The following is a 22,823-nucleotide window of genomic DNA, read 5'->3' as shown; positions in this document are numbered from 1 at the left end:
CACATTTAGAGACAGCTCATGCTGGTCATTGTTGAGGCTTATAAGCATCACAGCTGAGCAAGACTAATTGCTATCCTCCCTTGGCAGCTGGCAAAGCACCTTCCTGTATTATGAAATCTAGTTTCCAGTCAAAAGAGGAAGCTTTCCAGTCAGATCACCTTGAATCCTGCAAGTCTTGTGTCCAAAGTGTGTGATGTCTTCAGCAATGGGGACTTCCCCTCAATTCTGTTAGGCAACAAAGGCAATAGCAATAGCCTATATTGTCTCAGGGGTCTCTTGATCATGGTCCCATGACCAACAACTCAAAAGGACGTTTCTGATATCGGGTACTGGGGGTTTTGTTAGCTAGTCTATGGTTCTTGCGGGAGGAGAGAACATTGTCCTGAGTCCTCTTAGAAACCAAACCATCTCTCCAGCCCTTTATAGGAGCCTTAAGTGAGTTAGACTTTCTAGTTTCTGACATCCATCATATCTCTTTGGCTGTATTCCTGCCTCGGGTCCAGGACTGCAATCTTATGGGAGCCCATTCCACTCATCTTATGGCTGATCCCCTGGTTTTTTGTAAAGCCTACAAGGAACATTTAAGGACAGCTGGCAGCTGGTAACATCACTGGAAATCATTTTGAAGCATCTCCAAGTCGGGTATTATTGACAAAGAACACACATTTTTATGTCACAATTTAATATATTTAGATCGCTTTAGGAAACGTCCAAATGTCACATAGTAACTGTGGATACAAACACATGGGTTGCTATAACAGTCTTGGTCAGCGTTCTTATGAGGTAGGCATTGTTATTCTCCCTGGATAGTTGAGAAAACGAGGGAGCACAGAAGTGAAGTGACTTCCTATTATCGCACACAGCGTTAGCCGGCAGGCTAGCATTTCACCTCTGCTCTACCGGAATGCAAGGACACAGCATCTCTAGACCTCCCTTGTGTTTAAAAAAAAAAAGCTCACAAGGGTTCTGGGTTGTTATTTACGCTTGTGGTACATTTCCCAGTCGTCACCCCGTCTCCAGGCATCAGTGTCTCGCCCACATGGCTCAGGTACACGCTCCGAGGGGTCTCTGTCAGACGTGTCCTTCCATCCCACGTGCTTCTTTAGTTCTGACACCCAGTCAGGGTTCTCATCGTCTTCCTCAAAGTCCCTGTGGAAACGGTTTGGATGATAAGCCACTGTATTAGACTCGTGGTGTTTACTTCTTGATGGGTTCAATGCAGAATTCTACCATGTGTATCTAAACCACTGAAAGCTCAATCCCATAAGGTAATTGAGTAGAGGGAAAAATGCTAGTTCTCCCCAAAATGTATCACTGTGGGTATTTTTAACATTAAAAAATGTATTATAGGGGTGGAGAGATGGCTCAGAGGTTAAGAGCATTGTCTGCTCTTCCAAAAGTCCTGAGTTCAATTCCCAGCAACCACATGGTGGCTCACAACCATCTGTAATGAGGTCTGGTGCCCTATTCTGGCCTGCAGGCATACACACAGACAGAATATTGTATAATAAATAAATAAATAATGTATTATAAAATGAATATATACATACATATATATGTACACATCATATAATCCCAACACCTGAAAGCAGGTGCAGGAGGAGCCTAAGTGCCTCAAAATTCAGAAACAAAAACAAGTCCGGACTGAAAACATACTACGTGCAGCCAGGAAGTCATAGTAAAATGTCAGTGTTGCCCATCACACAGGAGCAAAGAGAAGTGCTCCTTCAGGATGGAAAGCAGTACAGCTATTACCACATCTGAAATTACTGTGGTACGATACGGCGTGTGTGTGAGTACGGGCTCCATTCCCCAGCTACAGCATTCTAGGTCTGTTACAACGTACGTGTCTTCCTCATCCAGCCGAGGTTCAAATCTCTCAGGATCCAAAATGACAGACTCATGGTCACCATCAACACTGTCTGATGCTGTTTCTTCAGAAAGGGGGCCTTTCAAGAATCCTTCTGTGCCTTCATGGGAATAGCAACAGAAAGTATGACAGTTTTCCTGTTTATTTTTAAATGGGGTCTCACCATGTTGCCCAGGCTGGACTTGACCTAGGCTGCTCTTCCTCAGTCTCCCATATGTTAGGACTACAGAGCGGAGCCCTAGTGCCCGCGGAAGCCAGCCAACTCAAACAGTATTTCCTCGCCAGGATTTGGGTAACAATAGATTCAGGAAGTAGCAGAATGTGGATTAAATTTTAAAGCAATACTTTCTCGAAGAGAGCGGAGAAAAATACTCTAAAAACTTGTAAAATAAGAAATCTATAGTACAGTCTGAGCAATTTGAGGAGATCCTGTCTCAAATAATAAAAAGGTCTAAAGAGTTAGTTCAGGGCCTTGTGCATGTACACAGAGCACACCACCGCGGGGCTAGACATCGGTCCTCTTTTTCGTTTTAATCATCATCTATAATATATTCACCACTCAATAAACATTCATCAGCTAAATCTTGCAACATCATCTTTCCTGCACCAGTTTCACAAACCACAGGGAGTTGAGGAAGAAAGAATGGGGCTCTTATTTAATGTGTGCAACTCCAGCTTTGCAAAGAAACAGAATCTGGAGCTGGCTACATAAGAACATGGATCAGTGTAAAACTACTCAGCTGGACACGCAGGGAGAGCGAAGATGAGGGGCAGTTAAGGACACTTGCTGCTCTTCCAGAGGACTTGAGTTTGCTTCCCAGCACCTACATGGTGCCTCACAACTGCCTATTACTCCCAGCTCCAGGGATCTAATCCCCCCCAACTTCTGGGCTCCCTGGGCACCTACACACATACAGTGTACATTCACACAGACACGGACAACACAAATAAAAAGAAATCTTTAAAGAATTATTAACATGGTCAATTTATTTATATTTTACTGTATATTTATAAAAGCCCAAGTGTCCTCATATAATAGGCGAACATTACCTGGTCTGTAGATTGTGTACGTTTCGAATGCCAGGCTGAGATCAGTACCCTTCAGCATTGACAGCAAGGTCTCGGGGGGCTCTTTGAGCCACTGCTGACGGGCACAATTTTCCCTGTACTTTATTACAGAGCCACCTGGTTGTAAGGAGGGACATATGACCAGGTTTAAAAAAAAAGAATTTCCAGTGTCTATCATATTTCAAGCAAAGTTATGACTATATTTGACGCTCACTGAAAATCCAGTTCACTCACTACATGAGGAGCCCCAAATGTCAGCTGCAGAGAGATATAAACTAAAACCCTAGCATGGTAAATCCTACTAGAGAGTGTTAGGTCTGACTTTCCCTGTATATCCATGGGCTCCAATATTTTTTAAAAGTTAAGTCTGGAGCTGGAGAGATGGTTCAGTTGTTAAGAGCACACGTTGCTCAATTATGAGGACCAGAGTTCAGATCCACAGTGGAAAGCACGCAAATGCCCGTCACTCCAGCTCCAAGGGATCTGACACCCTCTTCTGGCTTCATACATATATGCACATATAGTCACACACACGTGCACACACACACAATATCAATTAAAATTAAAAAATAAAAGCTAAGTCTGTGTTGAACATATTCACATATGCACATAATCAGCACAGTGTGGCAACTATTTACACAGTATTTATGAACACAGGGTCTAGAGGTTAACATATACAGGAGAACGTGGGCATTGGATGCCTTTTCCATGAGGCACCTGAGCACGCATGAACTTTGGTATCTGGAACCAGACCCCAAGGGACGATGATGGTGCCAACCTCTGTCATCCTCGGCCGTGAAACTGGAGGTAAGGATGGGTGCCTTTCCCAAAGCTGCTAGAGCTGGACCAGGAACATGGCTCTCCCACTGCTGCCTGCGAGGGCTTCCTGGAGTGGCGTTCTGCTGCGGCGCTGATGGGCTACCTGATGCTCAAATGGGGAAGAGGAGGGTCAACAGTTTCGTTCTGTTCATTCACCCGCATCTAAACTGTACCCTAACAAGGCAGAAGTATTTCTCGTCTCTTTCCAGCTCAGAAAGTCTGCTACTGTCTGTTCACTAGGACTGACCTCCAATTAGGCTCCATTCCCCTAACAAAAGGAGACAACCCAGACTTAGAACCTCCGTTAGACTTCTAAGGGGGCAGCACAGGGTGACATAATCAAGTTCTGGTCTGCCATTAAGTCCTCTGTGCTCTTAGCAGAAAAAGCAGAATTCTGCCAGGTGGGCAGGATGACCCTGGGTAACAACAATTCAGAAAGAACAATAGTGGTGTATTTAAATTCTTCTGGCAATATCTTTGCTGTGTCAATCTCCCATCTGCCCAAGTGGCCAGACACTGTCTGTTTAAACTGTTCAGAGTGTGACCTGAGGCTGGGACCCCAAAGAGAGTTATGGATGACAGCATATGTGGAACATATTGATCAAAGCTGGTACCATTTCTCTTTGAGGCTGGTTCCTTTTCATGCATCACCCAAACCAGCCACGGACCATTATTAATTAATTTAATTAATCTAAGTGTGTGGTGATTTCTCACCGGGAAAACAGCCTATTTCTTTTTTTTTTTTTTTTTTTTTTTTGGAGACAGGGTTTCTCTACATAACAACTGTGGCTGTCCTGGAACACCCTCTGTAGACCAAGCTGGCCTCAAACTGCCTGTCTCTGCCTCCTGAGTGCTGGGATTAAAGGTGTGCACCACCACCGCCCGGTGGAAATTATATTTTCTTTTTTTTTAAGATACTTTTAAAAACACACTTGAAAAATTCTTACCTTCTTTTTTTGGTTTCTTGGGCTCAGATAGTTTGGTTTCATTCAGTATCTGCTCTCCATATTTTCTGATGATCTGAAATTTAAAGATGAGCATTTAAAGATGTTAAAAACACTTTTCTATACCCCAAGACTCCTGTCTTAGCCCACACAGCAGGGATTACTCACCAGCAAACTCAGGCTTAATTAAAAAAAGACACTTTGCTTTGGACACCACCATAAGGTCATATAATTATAGTGCTCTTCAACACAAGAGCACTTAAAGTTGGAAAACAAAGATGCCACATAAAAGCAAACGTAAGGAGAGGAGTATCATCCTGGATACTTGGGGGGCTAAGGCAGGCCTGCCAACGTGAGGCCAGTGTTGCCCCAAAACCACAGTCCAAACTTGATCCTTAGCATGGAAAGAAAGGTGGGGTGTCAAATAATGTTATGATATAATATATTAATATATGATATATATAATATAGTATATAATACAATATAATATAATATAACAGTGAGACAAACACAGATAGCTGTGATGATCACTAGACTCTAACCACCGTAAGTGAAGCCCCAGGCTCAACCCCAGTGCAGGAGAGTGTTGCAGCTACTGGAGGGAGCTGTGGAAGGGGAAGACAGAAAAGAGGTTTACATTTTAAATACACCTCTGAATTACGTGAGTCTTTACAGGCATGTTTGAATAAATTAAGCTTAAGAGATACAAGTTTAGGGCCAGTGAGATGGCGCAACGGTTAAAAGCACCTCCTGCCAAGCCTGATAACCCCATTTTGTCACTGGACCCGTTAAAGATGAAAGGAGAGAGCCGAGATGTCCTGCGACATCTCCATGAACACCACTGTACGCCCATGCCCACCGCCAGATAAGTTAAAAACACATGCTACCACGCTAGAGCCAATGAGAGACACTCCTGTCATACCTCCCGGGGTAAGCACTTCGGGACAAGCGGCACTAAACTGCCTCTGCAAAGCAGGGTGGTAGCAGAGGGGCGCTGTGAAGGGCTCCTTTTCAACATCTGCTTGACAAGACGGTGAAGTTTATCAGAATACAGAGCTGGCAGTGGTGGGATGGGCCCCTGACATATTTTCAGGATAAGGTTTTTCCAACTATTTGCCTGAAACTGAAAGGTAAAAGTCATGCTTTAAAAATCAGGTATATGATCCCAGCACTTGGGAGGCAGAGGCAGGCGGATCTCTGTGAGTTCGAGACCAGCCTGGTCTACAAGAGCTAGTTCCAGGACAGGCTCCAAAACCACAGAGAAACCCTGTCTCGAAAAACCAAAAAAAAAAAAAAAAACAGGTATATGGAAAGAAAATATAGAAATAAGAAATATCAGCTGAAGTAAATTCATATTTTCATGAGCTACGTTTATTTTGCAAAGGCAGCTGCTGTTGGGTCCCTTCCTTCCACAGATGCCCTTAAGGACGGTTCACAGCCTCAGGTGCTTTGGAGGAAGGTGAACATGAACATCACAGCCTCCACGTGGAGACCGGTGTCTGTCAGTGCTGGCCTGGCACGCGTAAACTCAGGGTGGCTTCAGAGCAACAGCGGTTCCCAACTTGGGACACACTTCAGAATCTCCTGGTTTAAAAACACAAATTCAAGACCTCTTTGGAGATTCTGATTCAGGTGTGTGGAGTGGGCTGAGGCCTTGGCATTTTAAAAAGTTTTTTGAGCCGTTCTCTTTTTGAAAGTGTATTTATTTTTTAAGGTTTATTTTTATTATGTGTGTATATGCGAGAGACAGAGAATGTTCAGGTGCCCAAAGGGATCAGGTGTTAAATCACCAAGAACTGGAGTCAGAGACATTAGTGAGCCTCCGTACAGGTGCTGAGAGCTGAACTCGAGTCCTCTGCAAAAGCATCAAGTGTTCTTGATCACTGAGTTGTCTCTGCACCCCACCCCCAATGTTTATGTCACTGGCACGCTCAGACTTTATTTTTTGGGTGTTCTCTGTCAGGTTAGCCTTGCGTTCTGGGCCTTGTCCTCCCACAAGCACCCGTAGGCCTAGCTTACCTCCTTAAGCTGTGAAGCTGACACCAGAAGTCACTTCTATTCAAGGGAGATGTCCTAACATGAACAACACATGCTTTGGTCTGAATTACTCTCACATCAGGTGCTGAGCGGACATTTTCTGCCTCAACCACCTCCTGAACTGTGTGCTCTCAAGCAAAGACAGGCTTGATCCACAGACGAACGATTTATTTCCATGCAAAGTGAAGACCTTGGGATCAGTTTTTTTTTTAAATATTTATTTATTTATTGTGTTTACAATATTCTGTCTGTGTGTATGCCTGCACGCCAGAAGAGGGCACCAAACCCCATTACAGATGGTTGTGAGCCACCATGTGGTCGCTGGGAATTGAACTGAGGACCTTTGGAAGAACAGATGATGCTCTTAACCTCTGAGCCATCTCTCCAGCCCCTTGGGATCAGTTTTGATGGTTGCTTTATGCAATCAGCTACTGCCAAAGAAGCAATTACCACCAAATGAGCAATTATCACCAAATGGGCAGCTACCACCAAACAGGCAACTATCACCAAACAGCTACCACCAAAAAACAAACAAGCAACCTCCACCAGTCAACTACCACCAAATGAACAACTTCACCAAATGACCAACTACCACCAAGTAAGTCAAATTATCTGAAAGTATCTAGAAAAAAAATATCTACTAGGGCAAATTCTGTTTTCTCACATTTCAGTTCAGAAGCTAACAATCATAAAAATGGCATAGACGCTCTAGAAAGCAGTTTGGGAGGTGCTACAAAGCTAATCATACATTGCGGACCCACAGCTGCCCCCACACTCCAGCTCTCCAGGCCCAGAACCAGGCAGGAACCCTCTCCTCACATCCTTGCCTAGTCTGACCCAGGACCCTTACTCTCTCTCGCCCATCCACCCCACGCCTCCAGACTCAGGCAGGCTCTCTGGATAAGCCTGGCTCAGTTCCTTCCTCCCACACTGCTGTGGAACAATCTTTGTACACTGTGAATAAGTATTACTCTCATTGGTTAATAAAGAGCTGCTGGCCTATAGCTTGGCAGGAAGAGATTGGGAGGGAGAGCCAGACTAGGAGATGCTGGGAAGAAGGGCACTGCCAACACCAGTTATTCAAATATCTACACCTATGCGAGATACACTCTCATTTAAAGTGCCACAAATGTGCAGTGACTTTGGGACACTACAAAAAGATCAGCAGTGTGAAACACTGCCATAGAAGAACTCCACGTCAACAGTATAGATGAGATCTTCAACAAGAGCACAGAAAAAAAGTCCCAAACTAAGGGAAGACACACCCATACCGATATAAGAAACACACAGAATACCACATAGAAATGACCAGAAAAGACATTAAAACGCAACATGCTTGGGAGGCAGAGGCAGGCGGATCTCTGTGAGTTTGAGACCAGCCTGGTCTATAAGAGCTAGTTCCAGGACAGGCTCCAAAGCCACAGAGAAACCCTGTCTCGAAAAACCAAAAAAAAAAATAAATAAATAAAAATAAAACGCAACATGTAAGCTCGGCAATGGTGGCACATGCCTACCAGGACTCAGGAGGCAGAGGCAGGCAGATCTCTGAGACCAGACTGAGGGAGTTCCAGGAAAGCCAGTGCTTCATAGAGAAACCCTGTCTCAAAATCAACAACAAAAACACAAAATAGAAGCCGGGCAGTGGTGGCGCACGCCTTTAATCCCAGCACTCGGGAGGCAGAGGCAGGCGGATCTCTGTGAGTTCGAGACCAGCCTGGTCTACAAGAGCTAGTTCCAGGACAGACTCCAAAACCACAGAGAAACCCTGTCTCGAAAAACCAAAAAAAAAAAAAAAAAAAAAAAAAACCCACAAAATAGAAAACAGAGAGAAAGAGTAGTGAACACTGCAAGAGAAAGACCACAAGTCACTTCTACAGGAAAACACGGCACAACAACGTCTGCCATCTCAATGGAAACTGTGAAGGTCACAAGTGCCTGGAGCAATGCACCCCGAGTTCTAAAAGACCACAGATGCTGACCCGGGAAAACTATCTGCCATAGTTTAAGGAGAAGAAAAATCTATATGTGATATAAGCAGACTGAAAGAATTCATGTTCAGCAATCCAGCCCTACAGAGAAGACTGGAAGCAATTACTTCAAACTGAAGTGAGTAAATACAGCTAAGGGACTATCTGAAGGAAACAAACGAAGCTACAATCCTGAAATACAAAACAGGACCAAGAATACAAACGTTAAAAAATAAAAATAAACAAACAGCAATCAACACACACCTTTCAACGATAACTTTAAATTATAGACTCAACACCCTCATCAAAAGATAAAGGTTAGGGCTGGGTGGTGGTGATGCATACCTTTAATCCTAGCACTTGGGAGGCAGAGGCAGGGGGATCTCAGTGAGTTCGAGGCCAGCCTGGTCTACAGAGTGAATTCCAGGACAGTCAGGACCATTACACAGAGAAACCTTGTCTCAAAAAACCAAAGACAAAGAAAAAAATTCTACTACCTTCTCTAAAATAGACCATATATATATGAGACATAAAACAAGACAAATACTGAAAAGCTTAAATAACTCCATATATCTTATCTCATTACTATTCAAAGTAAACAGTAAAAATTGTTTAGTAGTTACACGAACTCATGGAGATTGAACAACATACTACTGGGTCAAAAAAGAAAGAAAGAAAAATATTCCAGGAATTAAATGAAAATGAAAACACAATATAACAAACCCTCTGGAACCCATTAAGAGTAGTCATAAGAGGGAAATTTAATTTAAGACGCTTGTTCTTGCAGAGGACTGCTGTGATTGGTGCAATAAAAAGCTGAACGGCCAATACCTAGGCAGGAGGTATAGGCGGGATTTCCAGGGAGAGAAAGGAAGTGGAGGAGGAATCTAGGAATTCAGGAGGATTCAGAAGATATAGAGAGGAAATGGGAGATGCAAGACAGAAGAGAGATAATAGCACAAGATAGAATGTAGATTAATAGAAATGGGTTGATCGAAGTTATAAGAGCTGGTGGGACAAGCCTAAGCTATCGGACCAGCTTTCATAACTGATGAGACATCTCCATGCCATTATTTGGGAGTTGGCTGGTGGGACTGAAAAAGACTAGTTACAGAGAACCCAAGTTCAATTCCCATCACTCACATGGTAGCTCACAACCATCCGTAACTTCAGTTCCAAGGGATCCAACACCCTCTTCTAAACTCCTCAGTAGGGGAAACTGCACAAGGCCACCCATATATAAAGAACTCCAGGCAATCGATGGCTGCTCAGAGAGGAAGAATTAGTCTTCTCCATGAGCAAGCTCCCTGCTAAGCTACCCACTGCCAAGGGCAGTGTGTAAGAGCAACAGGAAATGTAGTAGTTGGGGTGTGTGTGTGTGATATGATAATAATAATAGAATAAAAACTAATAGTAGAATAAGGACATGAACTTTAGATGGAGTTGGGGAGGCACAGGAGGAACTGAAGGCTGGATATAAGGAGGGGCAGAAAGGTAAATACAGCACTCATATATAAAATTCTCAAAAGATGTTTTCATTTTAAAAAAAAGTTAAGTGTATTGGTTAGTTTTTGTCAGCTAGAAACAAGACCCAGTGGGTAGGAGAGAACCTCAGCTGAGGTTCCTCATCAGCAGAGGACCCCGGTTCAATTCCCAGTACCTGTATAATGGCTTACAACCATCTATAACTCCAGTTCTGGACTATCTAACACCCTCTTCTACCTTCCCTGGGCACCAGGCACACATGTGGTGCAAATACATGCAGGGCAAACACTCATATACAAGAAATAAAATGAATGAATCCTTAAAAAGGATGAATACCATAGAATTGTATTACATGAGATATATAGAATATACAAATTCATAGAGACAGAGAGATTAGAGGCTGGAGAGATGGCTCAGGGGTTAAGAGCACTGGCTGCTCTTCCAGAGGACCCGGGTTCAATTCCTGGCACCCATATGGCGATTCATAGCTGTTTGTAACTCCAGTTCCAGGGGATCTGACACCTTCACACCAATGTACATAAAATAAAAGTTAAATAAATTATAAAAAAAATTAGAAGTTATCTCAAGCTGGGGAAGAAAGGAATATAGAGCCATGATTTCCAAAGAACAAAGTTTCTGTTTGGTGTGACGGAAAAGCCCCACAAATGGACAGCAGTATCAGGATATAATATCATGAATATAATAAATATAATTAATGAATATCACAAATGTAATTAATGAATATCATGAGTATAATTAATGAATACAATGAGTGTAATTAATATCTTGAATATAATTCATGCCACTGAATTGTAAACTTAAAAATAGCTACAATGGCAAATATTATGTTATATTTAAAAGAAAGAGGAGGAGAGCTACATATAGAATTACAGCCTCTAATAAGCTTTTCCTGTTGGCACAGAACTACAGAATGGCTCCACGCAAAGACAAATAGGAGACAAACAGAAACTTTTATAACAAATTCTTCCTGGGGAAGTGAATCCCAGTAGAAACCTGGCACATCTCTAGGGCCTTAGCAGGACTGACAAGTGGCCCTTTGGTCTGGCATCATACTTACTGGATGCTTCAGGGCGCAGAGTTCGTACAGAATGCATCCCAAGGACCAGATGTCACTAGAAGCATAAAGAGACAGCATTGCCAGAACTGGTATGCTATATTATCATAGTAATACATGCATTTTTATCTTATTTTATTGCACTTAATTTATTTTTATATATGTATGAGCACACACGTGGGCCACAGGGTATATGTGGAGGTCAGAGGACAACTTGTAGGAGTCTATTCTACTACCATCTGTGTCCTGGAGATTGAACTCGGGTCATCAAGGTTGGAGAGTTCCAATGAGAAACCCTGCCTCAAAAAGAAGTGAGCAGTGCCTGAGGCATGATGCCCAAGCTTGTCCTACACAGAGACATGTACACGCGCACATGTACCTGCACAGACACACACATGCATACATACACATACAAGGAAATATGCATTCCTATGGGAAAATAAATATGGAGCAAAGGAAAAGGCAGAATACCAAACTGTATATGGAATCTATCAACTGGTAAATCCCAATCTAACAGTCTGAAAAATGTCTCGGTGGCTAAGAGCACTTGTTGCTCATATTATAGATGACCAGGTTCAAGTGCATCACAATGGCCTCTAACTCCAGTTCCACGAGATCTTCTCTTCTGGTCTCTGTGTGTACCAGGCTCACATGTGCTATACAGACATGCAGGCAAAACATCCATACATATCAAATAAAAAATTTTAAAAATATTTTTAAATAAAAATTTTAAATAAATACAAAGAATAATTAAAAAGTGATTTCTCTCATTCTCGTTCCTTCTTTCTTTACTGTTACTATTTTCTTTTAGTTTCCAGTGCTGGGGATAGAACCCAGGGCAATGCATACTAGGCAACTTGTCTACTTCTGAGTTCAATCCTCAGCCCTCCACATCTCTCCGCTGCCTCTATTTCTACTCATGCCTGCTCACCCATCATGGGAACAATGGATATATACCGTTTATATATTTTTAAAAATCACACTGCAAAACATAAGCTCTTCATACATCATCAACCCAGTGCTGATGTAGCACTTACGATGATTTGCTACAACCCAGTGGTTTCCAAGTGTGGCTGTATCGGAACTTCCCATGGATCTTAAAAATTGTTGCCATCTGCTTCCCGGTGCTCTCATTTGATAGACAGATGCAGGGGATTTGACTGTCTGCTTCCCATCCCCGGTACTCTTATCTGATGGATGGATGGATGGATGGATGGATGGATGGATGGATGGATGGATGGATGGATGGATGCAGGGGATTTGACTGTCTGCTTCCCATCCCTGTGCTCTCATTTGATGGACAGATACAAGGATTCTTAAAAGCATAAACAAGTCTGGAACCAGGCACCTAACTCAGACCACTCTTACCGACTGCTGAACCTTCTTTTATCAACTAGACCCTCACAGCTGTGATGACAATTGTTGAAAAACCAGGATTTTCCTCTGGATTCCTGAGAATACAGATTCCATGTGACTTTAAGATCTATTTTTTATGCCATTTTACTTCTGTGGTGTTGGTAATCAAATCCAAGACACTTGCTAGGCAAAATTATTCTACTCATGAACTGCATACACCAAGGCCCCAAGCAGATCTTTAGAAAGCAGAGTGGGGAAGGTGGCTCGGCAGGTCAAAACACTTGCCCCACAAGACTGGCCATCTGATTTTGACCTTCAGAATGCACGTAAGAAAGTCAGGTGTGCACATCTGTGATCTCGGCACTCCCACCTCAAGACGGAAAGAGAGACGGTAGCACCGGCTAGGAGCTCGTGGGTCAGCTGGCCCAGGGTGTGCAGTGCAGCAGCAGAAACGACCAAAGAGTTAGCCCCCCTACTTCAACAAGGCAGGAGAACCAATTTCCAAAAGAGTGTCCTCTGACCTCTCTACACAGGCCGTGGCACATGTGTACACACTCATATAGACACTCACACGAGATAACTCAAATAAAATCTCTAAGCAAATAAGCTCTACGCATCTGCACCAGATTCCAGCATCTGTTTGCAGGCTAGAGACCTTTCTGCCAAATGCCCAACACTATCCAAATAAGGACACTACCCACCTTTTATTGTTATAGGGCAGGTTTTCCCAAATTTCTGGAGGCACATAATAAGGCGTTCCCACGTACGTGCATGCAAAGGCCATGGGACTGAAACCACAGAAAGGCAAAGTGACTCCAAAGCTCTTCTGAAAATGGCTGTTCAGATCTCTGTCACGTGGACAGGTACATACCTGGAGAGAAGACGGGCGGAGCCAAAATCTCCCAATTTCACTTTTCCACTTTGGGTGAGGAAGACATTCTGCATTGGAAAAGAAGAATATAGATGTCCTGATCATCCCAGCATAAGGCCGCAGTCTCCAGGGCAGCTTTCAAAGCCCACTGATGGTGGGGATAAGGGTAGAAATACTGACAGCTGGGTCCCAGAGAAAACAAAAGAAATAACAAGACTCCCCCCCCCCTTAAAACAGTTGCACACTCCTCTGCCTGGGGATTCAGGATGCATGCTTTGAAATCTAACAAGCAAACGTCAGGTAGCATCAGATCCAATCGGTGGGAGCCTTTGTTGGTGACTCAGTGGCTGGGACAGGTGCTGACCACTTCCTATCTGAGAACACATGCATTTATTCGGTGGGCATTAAAAGGCTCATATTCACCTAGATGTCAAAAGAGGTTTCAACTATTTGGTTGGTATAAATTCTAGGTCAAAGAGCGTAAAGTTTTACGTAGGGCAAGTAAGTCCTAAAATCTACTGCATAGAGCCAGATGTGGAGGCACACACCTTTAATCCCAGCACTCAGGAGGCAGAAGCAAGTGGATCTCTGTGAGTTCAAGACCAATCTGGTCTACAAAGCAAGTTCTAGAACAGCTAGAGCAATTACACAGAGAAACCCTGTCTCAAGAAACCAAAAGAAAGAAGGAGGAGGAGGAGGAGGGAGAGGAGGAAGAGGAGGAGGGAGAGGAAGAAGAAGGAGGAGGAGAGGAGGAAGGAGGAGGAAGAAAGAAGAAGAAAGAAGAAAGAAGAAGAAGAAGAAGAAGAAGAAGAAGAAGAAGAAGAAGAAGAAGAAGAAGAAGAAGAAGAAGAAGAAGAAGAAGAAGAAGAAAAGATCTACTGCATGGTTCACACGGTAGCACATGTCTTCAATGGGAGAGAGAGGCAGGTAGATCTCTTGGAGTTAGAGGCCAGTCTCATCTATCTAGGATAGCAAGTACTACATAGTGAGACCCTGTATTAAAGCAAACAAACAAAAGACCTATATTGTACATCATGGTGAATGACCGTGGTTAATATACTATTTTGTTTGTTTTTTGAGACAGGGTTTCTCTGTGTAGCCTTGGCTGCTCTGGAACTCACTCTGTAGATCAGACTGGCCTCAAACTCACAGAAATCTGCCTACCTTTGCCTCCTGAGTGCTGGGATTAAAGGCTTTGCCACAACTGCCTGACAATATATAACATTCTTGAGAATTACTAAAAGAGTAGATTTTATTTTATTTTTCTGTGATAGGGATTTGACTCAAGTGGTCTGTGCTGACCTCAAACTAGAAATCCTCCTGCCTCAACCTCCCAGGGGCTGGGATCACAGGCAGTTATTACCATGGCTGGCTGAAGTGTAGGTTTTAAATGTTCAGAAGGGGAGGGTCTGGAGGGATGGCTTAGCGGTTAAGAGCACTTGTTGCTCTTCCAGAGGACCTAGATTTGGTTCCCAGGAAACAACAGGTGGTCCACAACTATCTGTAACTACAGCTCCAGGAAAGCTGAAGCCCAGGTTTTCTTGGCAATTTATACTCTCTCATGCACAGTACACAAGTATGTGCATATGCACATACCCCCCACACACACCCATACCCACCCACCCACACCCACCCACACACTTAATAAAAGTAAATCTAAAACATTAAATAAGCTCACAGACACATCAATTAGCATGACTTAATCATGTTACAATTGCATACTTGTATGTATATTAAAATACCATATTGTATACTATAAATATATAAAATTTTGTCAATTTTACCTCAATAAGGTGAGGGTATTCTTCGTTTCCTTTTGTCTTTTGAGACAGGGTTTCTCTATGTAGCCCTTATTGTCTTGGAACTCACTCTGTAGACCAGACTGGCTTCAAACTCAGAGATCTGCCTGCCTCTGTCTCCCAAGTGCTGGGATTAAAGGCATGTACCACCACACCCAGCTAAATTTTTTTTCATTAAAAGAGTAAATATTAAAAAGTATTATATTGGCAAAATTTTCTAAACTAAATAGAATGTCCCAAAAAGAAATAGTAATAGGAAAAAAGGACAACAAAATCGTTTTCTTCATTCCCCAGACCCCAAAACACCTTGCTTTTGGAGCTCCTTTGGCCAATAGCCTTTAAGACACCAGCCCACTTGGACATGGTCTCTTATACTACAAATGCAGCTATAAAGCATGCACTTGCTTCTGGCTGCTAGACTCGGTTCCTGTTCCCCATTCATGCAGAGGACTGTGATCTAGGACAGAGATCACAGAATTATATATAATTCTGAACTAGTGTGGGATTATTTGTAACTTCCATCATCAACACCTTATACTCACTTTGGACTTAATATCTCGGTGTAACACACGTTTCTTGTGAATGTGATTTACTCCAAGACAAATTTGTACGAACCAGTTAAGTATCTGGAAGAAAAAAGTATACATAGTATCTGGGGTGAAGAATTGGAGGTAAATATGATCAAAATATACTGTATAAAAGTCTAAAAGAATGAATAAAAATTTTTTTTTTTTTTTGATTTTTGAGACAGGGTTTCTCCGTAGCTTTTTGGTTCCTGTCCTGGAACTGGCTCTTGTAGACCAGGCTGGCCTCGAACTCACATAGATCCGCTTGCCTCTGCCTCCCGAGTGCTGGGATTAAAGGCGTGCGCCACCACCGCCCGGCTAATAAAAATATTTTAAAAGAAAATAGTATGCAACACCTGTAAAAATGTAATAACTAGCTGATGTCAACTCAAATTCTGAGGAATCACTTCTAGGCCTTATTTTACTAAGATATCAAAAGTGAATTCTGCACTCATAAAAACTATACAATTTAACTACAAGTCAGTATTATCTGAGGAAATTCAGAAGCCTGGTTTTGCCATCTTATGTGTGATCCAGATGTGTATTTTAATGAAATGTCCACCACATTTTTCTTCTCCTTTTCAACCGATTATAAGTTTCTTTTTTGTGTGTCTGGGTGGGAGGTAAGGAAGAGATAGCCTGTATCCCAGACTGGCCTCAAACTTGCTACATTTCCAAGGATGACTTTGAACTTCTAAGCCTTTTGCCTCTGCCTCCCAAATACTGGGATTACAGACATGCATCACCAAGCCCGGTTTATACAGCACTGCGGATGGAACCCAGGACTTTGCAAATACCGGGCAAATGCTCCACCACTGAGCTACACGTCCATCTCTAAGTATTACTTATTCAATTTTATTTATTTATTTATTTATTTATTTATTAGATTCTCACTGTGTAACTTTGGAACTCCAATTGAGGAAATGCTTCCATAAGACTGGGCTGAAGGCAGGCCTGTAGAGCATTTTCTTAATTACTGATTGACAGGGGAGAGCTCATCCCATTGTGGACTGGTGGTCCTGGGTTCTATAAAAAGCAGGCTGAGCAAGCCATGGGGAGCAAGCCATGTAAGCAGCACCCTCCATGGCCTCTGCATCAGCTCCTGCCTCCAGGTTCCTGCCCTGCTTGAGTTCTAGGTAAGTCAGTTTCTTACCGTATCTTCAGGAAGCAACTTTCCTTTCTGCTGTTTAATCTTCTGCATTAGGTCCCCTCCATCACAATACTCCATCACAATATACAGATGCCCTTCAGCTAAAACACACAGGAGACTCCTTAGGAAAGTCACAGTTGTTAAGAATTCAATCCAGGTACGAGCATATCTGGGAGAATTCATATTTACCTTCAAATGACTCTTGAAAGGCAACAATATTGGGGTGCTTCATTTTAGCTAGCAGAACAGCCTCTTTCCTAGACTTCTGTGTATCAGAGAAAGACTGGGAAAAAAAAAAACTTTAAACTATAAAGTCAATGCTCAATTTTAAAATAGCCTCAAACTAATATTTTGTATTGTTTTATATGAGACTTCAATGCTCCATTTGTATATCTACTTTGGCTCAAGCTTTCAAAGTCTGAAACAAAACTATGCAGTGACTTTTTGATTATGGCTATTTTGTATGTTTGTGCTGACCAAGCTTGGGGTCTATTGGAACATATATTTTTTTTCTCCACATACATAATGCAAACTAAGTTTCATATATACTTGAACTGGTGATGTGGCTTAGTGGTAGAGCCCCGCCCCCCCCACCCCAGCAGTGCTCAAGGCCCAGGGATTGATTATCGCCACCACCACCACCACCAAAACCAAGAACAAAGATGCCTAGGCATCAGCTGACTGGATAGCCAGTATTCTGCTGACAAAAAAAAAAAAAAAAAAAACAACCAAACCACTATATAAAAACACTCAGAGAAAACCAAAGCTGTCGCTGCAGTAGACTCTGAGCAGCCTTTCAGTAGCCCCTCGGCCCAGATGAAAAATATGCAAAGATGAACAAAGACGAATGAAAATTAAGTTTCCCAAACTTAAAACTTACTAAAAACTTATTCAAGGACAAGCCGGGTGGTGGTGGCGCACGCCTTTAATCCCAGCACTCGGAGGCAGAGGCAGGCGGATCTCTGTGAGTTCGAGACCAGCCTGGTCTACAAAGGGAGTTCCAGGACAGGCTCCAAAGCTACAGAGAAACCCTGTCTCGAAAAACAAAACAAAAAAACTTATTCAAGGACAAAATGCTAACTGGCTTATAATCAAGAAATTGCTGTGAGATCTGGGTGTAGAGCCCAGAGGCAGAGAACTGGCTGAGGTCCTGGTTTAGATCCTCAGTTACAAATAAGAGGACTGGGGTGGAGGGAGAGGAGGAGAGGGAGGAGGAAGAGGGGAGAAGGAAGAGGGGAGGAGGGGGAGGGAAGGAGAAACAAAGGGAAGAAGGAAGAAGGGAAACGGAAGAGAGAGAGGAAAGAGGAGGAGAGAGGGAGGGAGACTGGAGGATTTTCAGACGGGAAGGCAGCATCAGTATCAAGTGTGAACACGCTGAAAAGGACTGACAGCCGGGCCAGACCTACGTGGAAGTAGAGCAAAGAGCTCTGTCTCAGCAAGCCTCTCACAGGACTGTAATACTCATTTAGTTTAAAATCAAACTTCAGTGGGAGCAGGTGTGGTGGTACGTACACGCCTGTCAGTCATCCCGTCACTTGGGAAGCTAAGGCAGGAAGATGGCAAGTTCAAGGCTAGCCTGGCTCACACAGTGAGACCCTGCTTCAAAAACAAAACAAAGTTGTCCTCATTAGTATACTAGTGTAATGAGTATCCCTGGCTAACATGAAGGGACACGGGTTCAATTCCATGACGCAAAGTCAACCACGCTTTTCTGTGAGCTGCAGTAAGACCAGTGTGGTAAGGGTTGGCAGCGGCATGAATGCTACAGGTACCGACTGCTTTCCGACTGGACTGAAGGCCTGATCCACAGCCACGAATCCGGTGCTATAAATCGGACCAAGAACCCATCACAGGCCCCAAGGGATGAACCTACAATATGAGTTCACTAAATGAACATTGAGTCAAAATGCCCTCTAGATTAGTGCTGCCCTCGGACCTCAGCAGAGACGTTGCTTTGTGCACCACATAGCGATTAATGCAGGAACTCAAACTGGTCCATGTGCAGAAAGTGAGACTCGGTGGAATGTCAGCCATCAGCGGGACCACTGCATCACTTCCTACTCCCCACAAGCCTCAGCGGCTGTCACAGAAGAGGGGGTCACAAAGATTGTAAGAGCCAGAAGTCAGAGACAACAGGACCAGAACAATGTCTCCTGGACACGGCAAGATCCTGCATTGTTGAGCTCACAGCAGCTGTGATTGACTGCACAAGACCTGTGCAAGACCAATCCAGTCAACACTCCTGCACGGAGAGGACAGGAGTTCCTGAGCACCAACCCCTACCCAGGAGCTATGGACACCTGATGGCATCTGGGGAGGGAAAGTCGGCTTTCTTTAAGGGGGTTGCCTCCAGTAGGTGGACCATGCTCTTATAGAGTATATGCGTAACACAACTGGAAGTGATAGGTGATCTCAAAAACAATAAATAAAAGACACAAAGTTATGGGGGTGTGGGGGAAGAGGGGATGGATCTGGGAGGAGTTAGGACGGGAGGAATAAGGAGTGATATGATCAAAATACACTGTATTAAATTCTAAAAGAATTAATACAAATACGTTTTTAAAGTGATGCACTGGGAAAAATGGCTAGCACTCTGAGAATGTTATTAAAATATATTTCTATAAAAAATGATCAAAAAATTACTAATGCTCATGGTATGAATTTTTACACAGGACAATTATGATACACATTAACAAGCAATCCATGGGGGGAAAAAGAGCAAATACATCCCCTGAGTAGGTTTCCTAGTAACCAACAGAAGCTATGCATTTTAACCTGGTCCTCATGGCCCTCTATGTTCTTTGGCCGTTCACACAGCACCTGACTAGTTTGGCGGATTTTCCACATTGCTGGCATACAATTGGAAACTGTGATCACTGAGATCAATCGGAACATTCTGACTGCTTCTTTGTTAATCTTCCTAGCCAAACAACCACATAGAATAAATACATCAAGCCTCTGTAAAGCTCACGAATAAGCCGATTACATGTTTGCGGGAAGGGTAAATGACTCGTTAAACCCCAAGAATGTTCTCTATATAGGTAGTATGCTCACTTTCACCATGAGCTGATTCTGTTAGCAGTTACCTTGGGAAGTCTTACTTCCTTCATGGCAAACTTCTGATTGCTGCTCTCCTGCTGAACCAGAAGAGCCCGGCCGAAGGAGCCTTGGCCAATCACGCTCAGGACCGTGTAATTGTCCATGCTGGGCGTCCGCTGTAGGGTCCCACTCCCGCCTTCACCTCTGGTGCTCCCGAACTATATATAAAAGATGGAATGTTAGAAACCCTGTCTCGAAAAACTAATGTAATCCTAATTCTCAGAGGGAAAGGGAAGGCCTGGGAGTCACGTGGACAGCCTTTTTGATTTTTTTTTTTTTAAAGCACAGGAGTATGGCTGGGGTAAAATGAAACAGAAGAGAGGAGGAAGACCTATGCCATTTTGGACCTACTAAGCTGGAGGTGCTTAGGACTCCAAAGGGATAGTTAAACAGTCTGACTTCAAAGTCTCTATACAAAGCAACAGGATTTTTAATACACATTTGCTGCACATAAACTACACAAGCAATGAAGATTGTAAGCACAGTCTTAGGGAAGACTGGTGACAGCCTAACCTGTTAAATGCCCTGGACTAGATGGTGATGGGGTACGGGAGAGGACTATACTTAGAGGTGATATTTTTTTTTCATCACAGGAAAAATACTGGAATGAATTTACTTGATGCTCCACAAAGATAAACGGTGTTTTACTGTTGTATTTGTTTAAACCACAAATAAGTAGTACACCACAGATCAAACTCCGCGGGGGCGGGGGGGGGGAGGGGGGTGCTGGGACTTCCGGTCTGTAGCTGGGGTAGAAGATATTCACCATGGGTTCCAGGCCAGCCAGGGGTACACGGTGAGACACTATCTCAAAAGCAACCCAACAAATATACTAAGTCTTCCAGGTTGCTGTGCAGTCTATCACAGACTTACCAGAAGATTATAGCAATAAATCCTCCCTCCATACAACTTCTGATTCCAGAAGTGAGGTAGTTGAACACACTCAGGCACAAGTCACAAGCCTACGACACTAGGGAGGCAGAAGTTGGTCAGTCATACACAGGAGCCACTGATAAGTCAGAGTTCAACCTGTCTACACAGCGAGTTCCAGGCCAGCACGGGCTACAAAAGAGGACGCTGTCGCTTCACACCACGACCCGAGCCCAAAAACCTACACAAAAACAACCAAGTCCTTCTGAGCTTAACTGGCCTCTGGTTTCAATTGCTGTTTTCCTATTTCTGGTGCTTGAGGACTTTAACCTGTAAGACTGAAACGACTTTCCTTGGCTGAGACCACATTTGTATTTTAATCTCTATGTGCTTGATATCTACACTACAGCCATAAACGCAGGCCTGAATGCACTGGGTGTGGCGAAAAGTGGGTTGGTTCCTTCCCATGTTAATAACCAAATAAGCGTTTAATAAAGAAAGTAAATTTTTTAAAAAAGAAAAGAGAAAGCTAAAGTGATTTGTTAATATCCAGAAGCAGGGTCAGGGGGTCACTGGCCAGGCGGTTTAGGCAGCAGTCCCAAGGCACACATCCTGGAGACCCATTCTTTCCTCGGAAAAGAACCACTCGCTGCGGCAGATGCCCGAACAGATGGCCGGCGCGCATGCGCGCTCCGAGACCCGTGACCCCGGCGCGCAATCTACCGCGGCGGAGCGCTGTGTGCACGTTTCCCCGTCACCCCGCAGCGGGCGTGCGCCTACCGGTGGCTTAGGACCCCGCCGAGAGGCCCCAGCCACTCCTCTCTCTGCTGCTGGACCGAATCGCGCTCCTCACCCACTTCCCAGCGGCGCGCGTCGCTCCTCCCCCGGTACCGGTATTGGGCGGGGCTGTGGGGCGGTACCAAGGGCGGGGCTTGATGTGGCGGGGGCGGGGCGTGTTTCCAGTTAAGGAGCGGAGGATAGGGATTTAGTTCCGGCCCCAGGCAGTAGCCCGGCCCTGCAAGAGCAGTTTTAAAGCTGTTGCGCCACCTTGCAGTAGAGTCGTGCTAACATTTTGGGGTGGTACCAACAGTAATTTGAGTTATTGCTCCAGATTAGGCGGACGGCCCACAAACACAAATTTCACAGGAACAACGCTTCTAGCATTTATTGTATGACCTTGGAAAAAGTGAAAATAGAATAAGAAAATCAGGTTCCACTCTGAAATCTGTGTACTTCTTCCCTTACATAGTAAAAAATCATTACGATTCTGGTTGTCCCGGGACGTGGAGGCACCATGTGAAGCTGCTAAAATGGGCAAGCACATTTACCCATTAAACCATCTTGTTTACTCAGTGTGGGTACTTTGAAAAGTGGCTGATATGAGTACATGTTAAGACTTCAAAGACAGCAACAACACACAATATGTCAAACTATTTCTAATAATTCTAACAGTGATTACATGCTACCATAATTTGGATATTATAAGTATATTATACAAATTACATTTTTCCCCCTGAGACAGGGTTTCTCTGTGTAGCTTTCAGAGCCTATCCTGGAACTCGCTCTATAGACCAGGCTGGCCTAGAACTCAAGAGATCCGCCTGCCTCTACCTCCCAAGTGCTAGGTGGCATGAGCCACCACTGCCTGGCACAAATTACTTCTTTTACTCTTCAAATTCATAGCTACTAGGATGCTGGCAACCTGTTGTTTCTAATGCTGCTCTGGAAGGTCGCAATGGGGAGAACGCCCAAAGAACTGTTAAGTGAAGCCAAAGAACAAGCGGTGACAGCAGGAGTTGAGAGGAACGATGACCTCTGATGACCTCGGAATCCACCACTTTATCGGG

General features: G+C 43.8%; 1 protein-coding gene across 4 annotated transcripts; it reads right to left on the bottom strand.

Annotated features, from left to right (window-relative positions):
- Positions 1 to 716: 716 nt before the first annotated feature.
- Nek3 (NIMA related kinase 3) lies at positions 717 to 21,855 on the bottom strand. Of its 4 annotated transcripts, XM_057752662.1 has the most exons (14): positions 21,757 to 21,855; positions 20,094 to 20,264; positions 17,197 to 17,290; positions 17,011 to 17,108; positions 15,834 to 15,917; positions 13,493 to 13,560; positions 13,323 to 13,409; positions 11,269 to 11,323; positions 5,624 to 5,824; positions 4,705 to 4,777; positions 3,717 to 3,866; positions 2,921 to 3,055; positions 1,847 to 1,970; positions 717 to 1,149 (listed from the first exon to the last, which is right to left on the bottom strand). In XM_057752662.1, the coding sequence occupies exons 2-14, from the start codon at positions 20,208 to 20,210 to the stop codon at positions 975 to 977; spliced, it is 1,461 nt and encodes a 486-aa protein (XP_057608645.1). In that variant the 5' UTR covers positions 20,211 to 20,264; positions 21,757 to 21,855; the 3' UTR covers positions 717 to 974. The 4 variants fall into 4 exon arrangements, with proteins under 4 accessions (XP_057608645.1, XP_057608646.1, XP_057608647.1 ...); XM_057752663.1 differs by lacking the exon at positions 21,757 to 21,855 and having other exon boundaries at positions 3,717 to 3,860; positions 20,094 to 20,490; XM_057752664.1 differs by lacking the exons at positions 2,921 to 3,055; positions 21,757 to 21,855 and having other exon boundaries at positions 20,094 to 20,490.
- Between the last annotated feature and the right edge of the window lie 968 nt (positions 21,856 to 22,823).

This window comes from Chionomys nivalis, chromosome 20 (genome assembly GCF_950005125.1).
Source record: "Chionomys nivalis chromosome 20, mChiNiv1.1, whole genome shotgun sequence".
Taxonomy (NCBI): domain Eukaryota; kingdom Metazoa; phylum Chordata; class Mammalia; order Rodentia; family Cricetidae; genus Chionomys; species Chionomys nivalis.
This window is presented reverse-complemented; position numbering and strand designations above follow the sequence as displayed.

Excerpts from the sequence above, each read along its gene's own strand:
- Nek3 (XM_057752662.1), bottom strand. The coding sequence starts at position 20,210 with ATGGACAATTACACGGTCCTGAGCGTGATTGGCCAAGGCTCCTTCGGC. Across the intron at positions 13,410-13,492 it reads TCCGCCCGTCTTCTCTCCAG|TCCCATGGCCTTTGCATGCA; the intron begins GTATGTACCTGT and ends CTGTGGTTTCAG. Across the intron at positions 1,971-2,920 it reads GTACACAATCTACAGACCAG|GCACAGAAGGATTCTTGAAA; the intron begins GTAATGTTCGCC and ends ATTCCCATGAAG.